The 13,237-nt window shown below is 37.3% G+C and overlaps 1 protein-coding gene across 1 annotated transcript; it reads left to right on the top strand.

Moving 5' to 3' along the window:
* Positions 1-5,357: 5,357 nt before the first annotated feature.
* Positions 5,358-7,586, top strand: LOC106433960 (60S ribosomal protein L12-2). Its single transcript, XM_013874799.3, has 2 exons — positions 5,358-6,030; positions 7,281-7,586. The coding sequence occupies exon 1, from the start codon at positions 5,530-5,532 to the stop codon at positions 6,028-6,030; it is 501 nt and encodes a 166-aa protein (XP_013730253.1). The 5' UTR covers positions 5,358-5,529; the 3' UTR covers positions 7,281-7,586.
* Positions 7,587-13,237: the final 5,651 nt, after the last annotated feature.

The following is a 13,237-nucleotide window of genomic DNA, read 5'->3' as shown; positions in this document are numbered from 1 at the left end:
GCAATGTTCTTAACATAAATTCTTTGACATACAAATAAAATAATAGACAAACAAAATAAATGAATATATAAATATAGATTTGTAATAAATAAATATCAACACATTTTTTTAATTGTTATGATTTGTCAATTACCAAAATTGCAAAACCTTCCAAATTCTATTTAAAATAACTATTTTCAAAATTTGCTCAAATAAATGATTTGTGTTCGTATATTATATTTTTTACCTTTAACATAAAGTCTCTTTGTTTAATATTAGATGATGTTTTACATCGGTGAACATATATTAAAAAATCTACTGTTTTAGAAAGTAATATTAAAATATAATTTAGATATAGTTTCACCAATTAAAAATGTAAATATTAAAATTATAATTAGTTACACCATTTTTAGTAATGTAAAGTTATTTAGATACTTGAAAACATCGTCTGATGTTAAATAACAAAAACATATATAAAACATCATGATTAGTAAATCACCTGAAACGAAGGGAACAGTAAAGATGTGTTAAAATAATTTTTAACTCAACTGAAAATGATTTATAGCCATTGTGTTAGAAGTCTTCATTATGAGTGGTCGATGAGATATTCCAAACCTTACGGTATTCAAGAAAAAAGGAAAATGAAGCAGTCGTAAGTACTTACAAAACTCAACCCAAAACAATCACACCTTTTTAATTTATAAAATAGTTAAGTTATAAATATTATTTGTTCGTAACAAAACATATATAAAGGATGTGATTGGTTAATCAATAGAGTAAAAAGGTGGAAAAGAAAAGTGAAAATAGGATGAAACAAAACAATACCGTTGGCGTTAACTTTTCCATTTCATCCAAGGTGAGATAAATTTTACTTTTATTTTTATTTTTATAGTAAACGGGAAGAATGAGAGTAAACCAGCTGAAGGTGAAAAGATTTTTTACCTTTTTCACTTTACTCTAATTATACCATACAGTAAGACTCAAAATCTCATAATAATAAGTTTAAAATTTACAGAAAATTATTCATGCATAAACAACTAATTTGGTTAGTTGTACAAAAAAACCTTCTAAATGCCTAATAATGATTAAATCTACCTTCATCTTTAATATTTCACATTAATCTAAGATAGCTAATAGTACTACTAATCTTTGTGAACGTTATTTATAACAAAACTATATTGATGTTTCTGTTTATGCGTCTACGAAAAAACTTAAAACTGAAAAATACAAAGGGATAGTTAGAAAGAATGAATTGTTAGGAAATTTTTGCATGCATTATAATTTTAAATATATTTTCTAAATATATATTTTTCATTTTATTATACACCTATTTCATTTTAAATCATTACGAGTATAACTATCTTACACTGTCAAGTAATTAAATTTTATTTAGAATTAACATGAACGAAACACTCTAATAACATGATCTTGCTGGATTCTCAACCCAATTTTAATTTTTATGTTAAAAACAAACAACAATTTCACTTTAAAAAAAACAACAATTTCATCTAAAACAGTTTTTGCATTTCCACTATCATATAGCTATTTATATGGGACGAAGAAGTGAAAGTTTTAGATAATTATAAAGCATACAAATTTAAATACAAAAATATTAAATTATCATGTACGATATTTTAAATTATTGAAAAATAGATATATTGTTTGCTTTAATACCAACAACACAATTATACTTCAACAGTTCCAATTACATTATAGAGAAATTGCTTATAATACCACAAATTAGATATAACTTTCCAAAAATGCATTTAATCAAAACTATCCTAACATTTGAGTTTAAGATTTAATGACAAATATTTGGGGTTTATTATTTAAAGGCTGGAATTGGGTAAACGTCCATACATAATTCTTACATATTTAAAAATGATTATGAGGATTCATTTAGTTTTTTATTACAAATTTAAGGTATTTGTGGAAAATTATTCTTTAAAGATATTTTAAAATAGTATCAATTCTATGGTAAAATTAGAATTTTCCCTTAATATTATTAGAAGAACCAGGAAAAATATGCAAAACTAAACTAATGTACGAAACACAGAGCTCACCATGTTAAAGAAATCACAATTTAAAAATACCCCAAGCTACTTTATTATTATGTTAGAAATACTATAAATATTACGTAAAACTACTTTCAAATATAATATAAATTAAAATGGTGAAAATTAGTGTATCTAATCCGCGCGTAGCGCGGAGAAAAGATATAGTATATATTAAAATAGAATCATTTAATATTACTAGCCAAATATTATATAAAAATGTATATAATATTTTAATATTAATAAAGTAAATATAATATAAATTTAACTATGATATTTTTCATTTGAATTTTTAATTATTCTGAAGATAATGATAAGTTATCAGCTAAATCATTAAAATTATTTAGTAAAATTAATAAATAATCTTAAAATATGACTAAGCCTAAAATTATGGAGAATATGACAAATCATCAAATTCCTCAAATTATGGACCGTCCATGCCACATCTTCTCACAAACCATCTTCTCTCCCGTTCCCTACTCCTCTCCTCTCAGCCTCATCTCTTCAAACTCCGGTGACCGGCGCGTGGTGGCTTCGTTAGCGCCACCGCGGTCAAGTTTTCTTAGTTTCCTTATCCTTTTGTAGATTTGTGTGTTAGGATTGGTGATTAGCTATGAATCTGGATCTGTTTAGGGTGATGGCTCCAAAAGCTTGTGTCACTGCAAAATCTCGTCGAGAAGCAGCGGTGGGGCAAGTGGAAACAGTCTGTGTGGTTGATTTGTTTGGAGGTCTCTGCAGATTTGGAGTTTCAGATCCTTTGCGGCTTGACCCGGGTTGGAGATTCGATTGAATTAGGTAGAGTAATGGTCTTTGTGGTGGCTTAGGGCGTGTGGGTTGAGTCTGGCGCCGGCGAAGCCATTAAGTATGACGGTTCTGAAGCTCTCATGTTTGTGGCTCTTGCTATAGATTGTAGTGTCTTGTGTGTTCGGTTTGGTCTATGGTGTGTTAGTATGGTCGTATGTTGTTTTTGGTTTATCTAGAGTGGTATGGTTTGGAAACGGAATTAGCGTATGTGGTGGTTGTATCTCCTTTTTGGCCGCTCAGTTCAAGGTTTGGTTATTGCTATGCGTGGAGTTTAACACTTGATTTAGCAGACTTTATTTTAGAGTTCATGGGTGCAGTGATTGCTTGCCGTGTGGTGTGGTTTTTCATCCGGGAGTATATCCCGAGAATTTCAATTGGCAAGGCTTCGTCTTTGTGGGGTTTTGGTTGGGCTTCTATCTAGGATTAAGCGGACGTATATGAGTGCATCGCATGCGTATCCGAAGGTTGTGTTTGATCGAATGGCGGTCCCTCTTGTTGGGTTATGAAGTTTCAGGTTCTTGGACGTTATCGTTTGGCGGGCGTAAGCAGCAACGGTAAGTCATGGTGTGGTTATTAGAAGTGGATGTTATTGTGTGGCGGGCTATGGGCAGCAACGATATTTTCCCGATCATTGGCTTGTGCTTGATTCTAAAGTCTGTTGAATTGTTTTGTTTAATGCTCGTGTGTAGTTACTAGTCATATGAGTTTATTTGCAGTTTTAATTGTCAGTAAATCATCCATGCGTGGGTTTTAGATGCCGTCTTTATGTGGCTTTTGCTTCTTGGGCTTTTTTGTTATGCCGTCAGCTTGTGTATCAAAACAAGTATTTCACGAATTTTTCCCGATGGCAAAAAAAAAATATATATAGATAGATGACTGTTGCAAGTTTGTAACCTAAAATTCCAAACATTCATCGAATTTGAGCCAAACCCAACTGACTCTAAAAATGCTATGCTTTTATGAATTTCTTAAATACCCATATATACTTGGGCTGGGCAACGAAAAGGACAAACTCGTAATTCAACAAATATAAAGCCCTAGGTTTCAATCACATTTATTCAGATTCAAAGCTCTATTCATTTTTTTCTGTCAACCTTGACCTTCTCTGTTGAAAGAACTAATTAATTGTTTATATAATATCTGTGACAAAAAAAATATCAGAGAATAAAAAGGAAAAGGCTAATAATAAATGATATTCTTAGACCAAAATCTTAATTACTAAATTATATTTAATGTAGTAATTTTCTTAATTACTGAGAATGATTTACGTTATTTGACAAAAACAAAACAAATTTCAAATGTTGATATCTATCTCCGAGCAAATCTAGAATGCTATAGAATCGTAATAAAAATGAATAGTTATTTCATATTCAAGAAATCATATATTCAAGGAATATAATTTAAATAGAAAAAAACGAAGAATGCAAAAGAGATAATGATGAAAGATCATGTTCCTCTCTCCCCTTTCCATTATACTCTATTCTTTCTATCCTTTCTACCATCATCAGTAGCTTTCTTCTTCTCCTTCACTGCATACATCCTCTTCCTCTATTCCCTCGCCGCCGCTTTCCTCCTACTCCGCTGTAATCGTTTCCGGCGGTTGGGTCTTCCTCTGGGAAGTCTCGGGCTTCTCTCATAGGTGAGACTCTTCAGCTGTTCGGAGCTCACATGATGGAGAATCCTGAGCCTTTCATTGATGAGATTGTCGCCTCATAAGGTTTGGTTTTCATGACGCAAATATTTGGTGAATTGAAGTTCTTCTCAGCTGAACCGGGGACGAACCAGTTTGTTCTTCAACAAAGGAAAGCTTTTCGTGTGTTCTTTTCTTGTCTCCCTTCAAATTCTATGAACCGATTCATTTTGTATTCTATTGGTGGTGTTTGTGTTTCGGATGGTTATAATGATTGAGAGGGAGAAAGTGATGAATTTCACGAAAGCTACTTCCTTATTTATAGGTACATTTTCGCAACCATAAAAGGAGGGGTGTACTGAATGCAGCGTAGTCGAAGGAGTGATTCAGGGGTGTTAATGAAAGCATTTATTAGGTTGATTGAATGCAAGAGTTTACGCTGCTGGACATTGGATTGAATATCAATCGACAAAGACGATGGCTTTACACAGAGCAAGCAGAAGATAAGTCGGTGGATTATTTTCACAGATGTGGACTGTGTTATGAAATAAATTTTGGGCCAATAAAACCATGCCTAATATCTGAGGCCAATCATAAATGTCAAACACGTGAGCCGATTCTTTTTAATGAAACGATGAGTTTAGTTAGAGAGAACACGTGTCACGCTATGGGCATCCGAATTGATGATGTGGTGTTCTAAGAAAAGAGTGAAGCTCTTCTTTATATTATAAGATTGTGTTATATAAACATGACCATTGCTCAACAACCCTTCGAAAATAAATTAAATCCTCCAAACTACGTTGTCAACCTAAAATTCCCAACAATCATCGAATTTGATCCAAACCCAAGTGATTCTAAAAATGCTATGCTTTTATGAATTTCTTAAAACCCCATATATTATTGGGCTGGGTGGGCCGTTATACGAGAAGGACAAACTCGTAATTCAACAAATATAAAAGCCCTAGGTTTCAATCACATTTATTCAGAATCAAAACCCTAAAAATTCCTTGTGCGCCCCCTCACACTCTCTCATTCCACACCAAAACCTAACAACAAACAACAATGCCGCCGAAGTTGGACCCTAGCCAGATCGTCGACGTCTACGTCCGCGTCACCGGAGGCGAAGTCGGAGCCGCGAGCTCCCTCGCCCCCAAGATCGGACCCCTCGGTCTCGCCCCGAAGAAGATCGGAGAAGACATCGCCAAGGAGACCGCCAAGGAGTGGAAAGGCCTCCGCGTCACCGTCAAGCTAACGGTTCAGAACCGTCAGGCGAAAGTCACGGTGGTTCCGTCCGCCGCGGCGCTCGTCATCAAGGCGTTGAAGGAGCCGGAGAGGGACCGTAAGAAGGTGAAGAACATCAAGCACAACGGGAACATTTCGTTTGACGATGTGATTGAGATCGCGAGGATCATGAGGCCGAGATCGATTGCCAAGGAGCTGAGTGGGACCGTGAGGGAGATTCTCGGGACGTGTGTGTCTGTTGGGTGTACTGTTGATGGGAAGGACCCCAAGGATCTCCAGCAGGAGATTCAGGAGGGTGAGATTGACATCCCTGAGAACTAAGTAAGGATCGAGAAAAGATGTTGTCTTTCTTGTTTTATCTTATCGTTAGATGCTTTCTTGTTTTCAATTACAATGACTCGAGTTTTGGATTATTATTATTATTATCTCCGTTGAAATGGTTTATCATTTTGCGATTGAAAGCTTAGCTTTTGCGGAAATGCTTTGTTTAGGTTGTGCTTGTTTTCTTGATAATGGTATCTTGCTTATTGATGGTAGAAAGATGGAAACTTTACTCTCTTTGATTTGATTTCTAGAATGGTTGTTGTTTACACACTGTTTGGGTTCACTGCATGATTATCATTAACGATTAGTCTCATCCCCTTTGGTCTCAGTTGTATACTCTGCATCCGTCTCTGCTGCATACTGATATCTTATCACTCTTCCCTCTTTATTCAAAGTCGAGTTTATGTAAGAGAAAAAGACAAAAATAGCAATAAATCAAGTTTTTGTTTCCAAACTAGCACTCAAGTTCAAAAGTTACAAAAATAACACTTAATGTTTTATCAAAAGTCACAAATTTAGGGTTTAGAGTTAAAGGGTGGGATTTAGGATTTAGGGTTTAGGGTTTAGAGTTTAGAGTTTAGAGTTTAGAGTTTAGAGTTTAGAGTTTAGGGTTTAGGGTTTAGGGTTTAGGGTTTAGGGTTTAGGGTTTAGGGTTTAGGGTTTAGGGTTTAGGGTTTAGGGTTTAGGGTTTAGAGTTGAGAAATAAGGTTTTGGGGATAAGATTTCAATTTTGAAAAATAAAAAAATTAAAATTTTCAAAGGATAAACTTAGAAAGGTGCTATTTTGGTCATTTTAGTTTTGGAGTGTTATTTTTGTGATATAAACTTAGAGATGTGCTATTTTGGAGATTTGCTCTTTATGTAACCTTGATTTTGATTATGCTGACACTAAGTGAAGGCTTTTTCATGAAGTTTTCCTCTCATGGACATGATTTTTTGGACGAGTTCACCATTTCCGAATGATCTCAAATACAATTCTAATTGTCTGCCAAGCTTTTTGTTTTGTTTATTAGTTAGAGCTTTTTGTGAAATATCATCCTGCATTCACAAAATCAATATACAGTTGTATGAAACAGTACAACTCCTCGAACCAGATTAGGATTTACTCCTAAAGAATTCTGAGTCGAATCATTAAACTTGAAAACCGTCATAATCTAATCTATATTAGTAGAACCACGGATTCCTTGAAGACCACCTAAATGATTAACTAGCAAAATGTTGTAACTTGGTTGTTTTCTAATTTTCAGTCTTACAGGAAATCATTGAGCTCGGGAAGTTATTTGTTGCTTGAAGCAGTGTCATGTAACATACTCTTGCTCATTTCTAGTACTGTTGAAAATTCCTCTAACTTGGTTGTTTTCTCTGTAGCTTTTTTTTGGTTAACAAAAAAAAAGTTATATACGTAACGATAATATACGTGAGTCGAATGTTTTGTCAAAGTAACACACGACCACAAAGTTGTTTATTTTCCATGTAAACAACTTGGTGTTGGAGAGGCTATTTCCACCAATCTTTTGTATTTGAAGTATATAAATAAAACTCCTTGCTATGCTTTTGTTATGTCAAGTTTTGATTAAAATGCCATTCCTGGAAAGAAGGAAAATTCAAATCTATATATATATGAAGTAGACATTTTCTTTTCTTCTGATTGCTGCCACGTGTTCTTTTTTATTTTCTCATCAAAATTCACATGTTTGTTATATTAAAAAATTACCGATGGAATTTTAATAATGCAAAAACTCAGAAAATTAGAATAAATAAACAAATAACAAAAGAAGGCGAAATTTTCGAATCTAATAGAATTTCTGAGAATTTAAGTTATCTGTTTGAACCGAGAACTATCAACAAACTAGTGAATAAACGAGACGAGGACTCGTCAGTGGGGTTAGGAGAAGTCTTTATGCTGAGCTTGAACCGGATGGAGGCGACTCGAAGAGAATAAGAAAAAGGGGCGAATGCGAGAGAACGCTCTGCGCCGAGTGACGACAGAACGGTCGAGTGACGACTCGTCGGTCGAAGTGAGGACTTGTCGGTCGAAGTGAGGACTCGTCAGTCAAGTGAAGACTCGTAGTTCGAGTGAGGACTCGTCGGTCGAGTGACGACTCGTCGATGGAGTGACGACTCGTCGGTCAACTGGCGAGAGAAAGATCTGCACTTGAATGAACGAGACGAGGACTCGAAGAGAATAAGAAAAAGGTGTTTAATGATTATAGTTGGACCCGGTGAAGGGTTGCCTACGTACCCCGAAAGGAGATCACGCCAATCGTAGTTCTACAACAAAGGATCACAAGTGCTTAGGTGAAAGCATGTGGAGAGGTGTTTCTCTCTCTAGAAGTAGAGAGATTGATGAGAGACCAAATGAGAGTCCAAGAGAGCCAAGAGTCCCCTCTCAAAGGAGGTTGACTCCTTATTTATAGAAAGAAGAGGTCTAGGGTTTTCTAGTGACCCTCTTTCAAATGGGCTGAGCCCATTATCTTATAGGCCTTGTTGGAGACAAAGTCCATGTCCAACAGTAAGCCCCCCAGTTCATTGAGAGAGATGGAGTTGATCTCAATGAATTTTACGAAGAGGGTTTATAAGAAAATGGACTCAGCGCTGAGTCGACACGTCAACTCCGCGAGGAGAGAGATATGAGCGACTGCGAGAGATCGATCTGCGCCGAATAACCGCAAGAGTGCGAGTCGACTGTTTTCGAGACGATTCATCGTGAAGCCATGATGGATACAACAAATATGGATACGCCTCAGCGAGTCCTTGTTGCTGAGTCGACACGTCAACTCCGCGAGGAGAGAGAGATCTGAGAGACTGCGAGAGATCGATATGCGCCGAGTAACCGCGAGAGATCGAGTCGAACGACTGCAAGAGAACGACGCAGACAATTATCATGAATGGGCCGTCATGGTTAGGTTGTCATAGATGAAATGTCATAGACGGACCGTCTTGGGCGAGCTGTCATCGACATACTTCTGATTCCGATCAGACTTCTTACTCTGGGATGATTGCACGAACGATCTGTGAGGACAGTGTTCTGAACCATCGGAGCAAGTTGCCATGGATGAAGTGTCAATCGACACACTGCCAAAGACAAGTCGTCGTAGACATCATCATGAACGTACCGCCATGAGCAAACCATCACAATCAAATCGCCACGGGTGGACGTGTCTTCGCACAATCAAATCGTCACGGGTGGACGTGTCTTCGCACAATCAAATCGTCACGGGTGGACGTGTCTTCGCGGTATCACGTCATGCTCGAGACTTGCGAGCAATCTGAGTGACTGCGAGAGAGCGATCCGAGCCGAGTGACTTCGAGAGAGCGAGTCGAGTGACCGCAAGGGAGCGAGTCGAGTGACCGCAAAGAGTGCGAGTCGAGTGACCGCAAGAGTGCGAGTCGAGTGACCGCAAGGAGCGAATCAAGTGACCGTAAGAGTGCGAGTCGAGTGACCGCAAGAGTTGCAAGTCGAGTGACCGCGAGAAAGAGATATGAGCAACTGCGAGTCGTGCGGTGGGTCAACTCGAGAGTGCCAGTTGGCCTTCGACGAGTCGCTGAATTCTACTTTGAATATTGGGTTTAAACGATTTGGATTTGGCAATTTGGTCGATGTCTTGAATTAAACCGGAGAGTCGATGACTCGGTCTTATCAAATTTTGACACATCATGCCGTCAGTTCGAGTCCTCGATAACAGTTTAAATTTTCGAGTTTCGAAGACAATCGTTTATATTTTCGAGCAACAACGGTTTTCACTCGATCTTGAAGTAATCCTAAAAATGTTAGGTTGGCCAAGCCCGGCTTTAGAGGATTATAAGATGATTGAAAGTTGTCGTCTCGATCGCATGGGTCTGGACCGCGATACGACCGAAAATCCCTCGAGTATGTGTCTGATCAGGACATGCTCGTTAGTGGGTGCGAGTGCTAGTACGTTTGTCCGAGAGACAAGGTCGTGCTCGTGCGTAAGCATCGCTCAAAACAATTCGCGCTCCTACATGTTGGGAGATTGTTTTGTTATGTGACCGTGACCGTGAGAGCGAGTGAGTGACCGCGAGAGATCGAGCGAAGCGACTGCGAGAGAACGCTCTGCGCCGAGTGACGACAGAACGATCGAGTGACGACTCTTCGGTCGAGTGAGGATTCGTCGGTCAAGTGAAGACTCGTGAGTCAAGTGAGGACTCGTCGGTCGAGTGACAACAGAACGGACTCCAGTTCAATCTTCCTCGAAGATACTTCCCCATGCCTCACGGTGGGCGCCAACTGTTTGAACCGAGAACTGTCAACAAACTAGTGAATAAACGAGACGAGGACTCGTCAGTGGGGTTAGGAGAAGTCTTTATGCTGAGCTTGAACCGGATGGAGACGACTCGAAGAGAATAAGAAAAAGGGGCGACTGCGAGAGAATGCTCTGCGCCGAGTGACGACAGAACGGTCGAGTGACGACTCTTCGGTCGAGTGAGGACTCGTTGGTCAAGTGAGGACTCATCGGTCGAAGTGAGGACTCGTCGGTCGAAGTGAGGACTCGTCAGTCAAGTGAAGACTCGTAGTTCGAGTGAGGACTCGTCGGTCGAGTGACGACGACTGAGTGACGACTCGTCGGTCAAGTGGCGAGAGAAAGATCTGCACTTGAATGAATGAGACGAGGACTCGAAGAGAATAAGAAAAGGGTGTTTAATGATTATAGCTGGACCCGGTGAAGGGTTGCTTACGTACCCCGAAAGGAGATCAAGCCAATCGTAGTTCTAAAACAAAGGATCACAAGTGCTTAGGTGAAAGCATGTGGGGAGGTGTTTCTCTCTCTAGAAGTAGAGAGATTGATGAGAGACCAAAAGAGAGTCCAAGAGAGCCAAGAGTCCCCTCTCAAAGGAGGTTTACTCCTTATTTATAGAAAGAAGAGGTCTAGGGTTTCCTAGTGACCCCCTTTCAAATGGGATGAGCCCATTATCTTATAGGCCTTGTTGGAGACAAAGTTCATGTCCAACATTATCTAATCGTTCTCCCACAAATAATCATTTTATTTTTCTTTCTTCTGACAAGTGGCATGGGGATTTGCTGCCACGTGTTCTTTTTTATTTTCTCATCAAAATTCACATGTTTGTTATATTAAAAAATTACCTATGGAACTTGAATAATGCAAAAACTCAGAAAATTACAATAAATAAACAAATAACAAAAGAAGGCGAAATTTTCGAATCTAATAGAATTTCTGAGAATTTAAGTTATCTAATCGTTCTCGCACAAAGAATCATTATATGAAATTTGATAATTATTTTATTGGTCAGTAAAATACAAGATGAATAAAAAAATAAGCAAAATAATATAAATAATTTTAAATATTTAATTTATGAACAACTAAAAATAATATTAACTTTCACTATTTATTATTTTTTACTATTTTCTATTTTTTTAATTTACAAATTAAATATTTATTTCACTAAATTACCCTCATCTTACCATAAAGTGTTTTAGCTTAAATAATCAGAAGTCAGAAAAAAACAAAAAGATAAAATCTGAGACAAAGTAATCCTCGGAACACAAATGTGTGTGATAGAGTTCCAACGCAAAGAACCAAAAAAGCGAGTCAGAAGAAAAATAATAACCAAAACGCCAAAGTCAGCAAAAGTAGGAAGACACATGCCTAAAGCCCCAAAAGCCCAGCCACCAGCTAAGAGGTAAGAAGCACCTCACAAACTAAAGCAAGACGCCCATGCCAACGAAGAACGACAAAACTCTGGATAAAAAGGACCAAAGCTCTATGAAACTAACTCCGTACACCTATACCAAGGGAAACATGGAAAGAAAAGAAACATCCTGAGGGAGTGAGAATGGAAGCCAACCACCGAGAAACCAGAGCTCAAGCTTGATACCATAAACAACCTTCCAAACCCACTGAGCATACACAGAGGAAAACACTATCCAAACCTAGAGTAGCAAACATGACAGAAATGAGAGCTTCTAGAGACGCAAGCAACAATGAAAACTTCAACGAGATGAGATAACAGCGAGGGAAGGGAATGCAAATGAAATTAACAAATCGTAGAGCCGTACTCAAGCTATGAAAGAGATCAAAGAAGGTAGATCACGAAAAAACAAAATTTTAAAACCAATACAAGCAGGGACTATCGACGTCAAGTCAACGACGAGGAAAAAACATCAATGACGCCTAAACACTGACACAACCCAAGAAGATGCAGTCTCCAACATCAGCCAAAATTGAATGAAGAAGAAGAGCAATTAATATTGACCAGGACAACCTACAGCGCAGTGAGAAACAACCGCACAACTTAGAACTCATAGACCCGATCTACAATAAATACGAGATAATCTCACAAGACAAGACGGACAATAAGAACTCTACTCCAAAACATAACAATCATTCCTGGGAGAAACACCGGTGAGGTAAACGAAATACAAAGATGGTGATAGGTAAGGTCAAAATATGGAGATATGGCAAAAAAACATCTCAAAAGAATATTATTCAAAATTTTGAAAAAAATAAAATATAATTTTGACTCAGAAATCGCTAATCTTAGAATCAACAAATATATAAATGCAAAATTATTGAAATTAAATATGCTTTATACGAGAGGCTCACGTCACCGCTAACAAATACACTACAAGAAAACATAATCTTAACGATGGCGGTTTTCCTCGTTATTTCGTCGTAAAAGAGGCTTTACGACGAATTAGCGAGGAAACGCGTTTGCTCGTTACACGTCCGTCGTAACACATATTTCCTCGCTAATTCGTCGTAACTTAGCGAGGAATATATTTCGTCGTAAAGACGAAGTAGAACGATTCGTCGTAAAGACGTCGCTACAATTCCTCGTAAGGACGTCGCTACAATTCCTCGTAAATAACTCGAAAACAGTTCCTCGTAATCTACACGTAAATACCTTGAAAGATTTTCCTCGCAAAATACACGTAACAACCACGAAATGATTTCCTCGTAAAATGGTCGTAAACATTTCCTCGTTATTTCCTCGTAAATAATTCCTCGTAAAATACTCGTAAACTGTTTCTCGTCATTTCCTCGTAAGATTTCCACGTAAAGAGGTCGTACTTTAGCTACGAATTTACTTCGTTTTTATTATTTTACAGAATTTTAAAATATAATTAAAAAATAATTAAAATTATTTAATTTAATAATAAATTAAAATTCAAAATAAAAATAAATTCATATGAAAATATTTTATAAATAAATAAGTTTTGAAT

This window comes from Brassica napus, chromosome C8, assembly GCF_020379485.1.
Source record: "Brassica napus cultivar Da-Ae chromosome C8, Da-Ae, whole genome shotgun sequence".
Taxonomy (NCBI): Eukaryota; Viridiplantae; Streptophyta; class Magnoliopsida; order Brassicales; family Brassicaceae; genus Brassica; species Brassica napus.
Note: the sequence above shows the minus strand (reverse complement) of the source record. Positions and strands in the feature narration are given on the sequence as shown.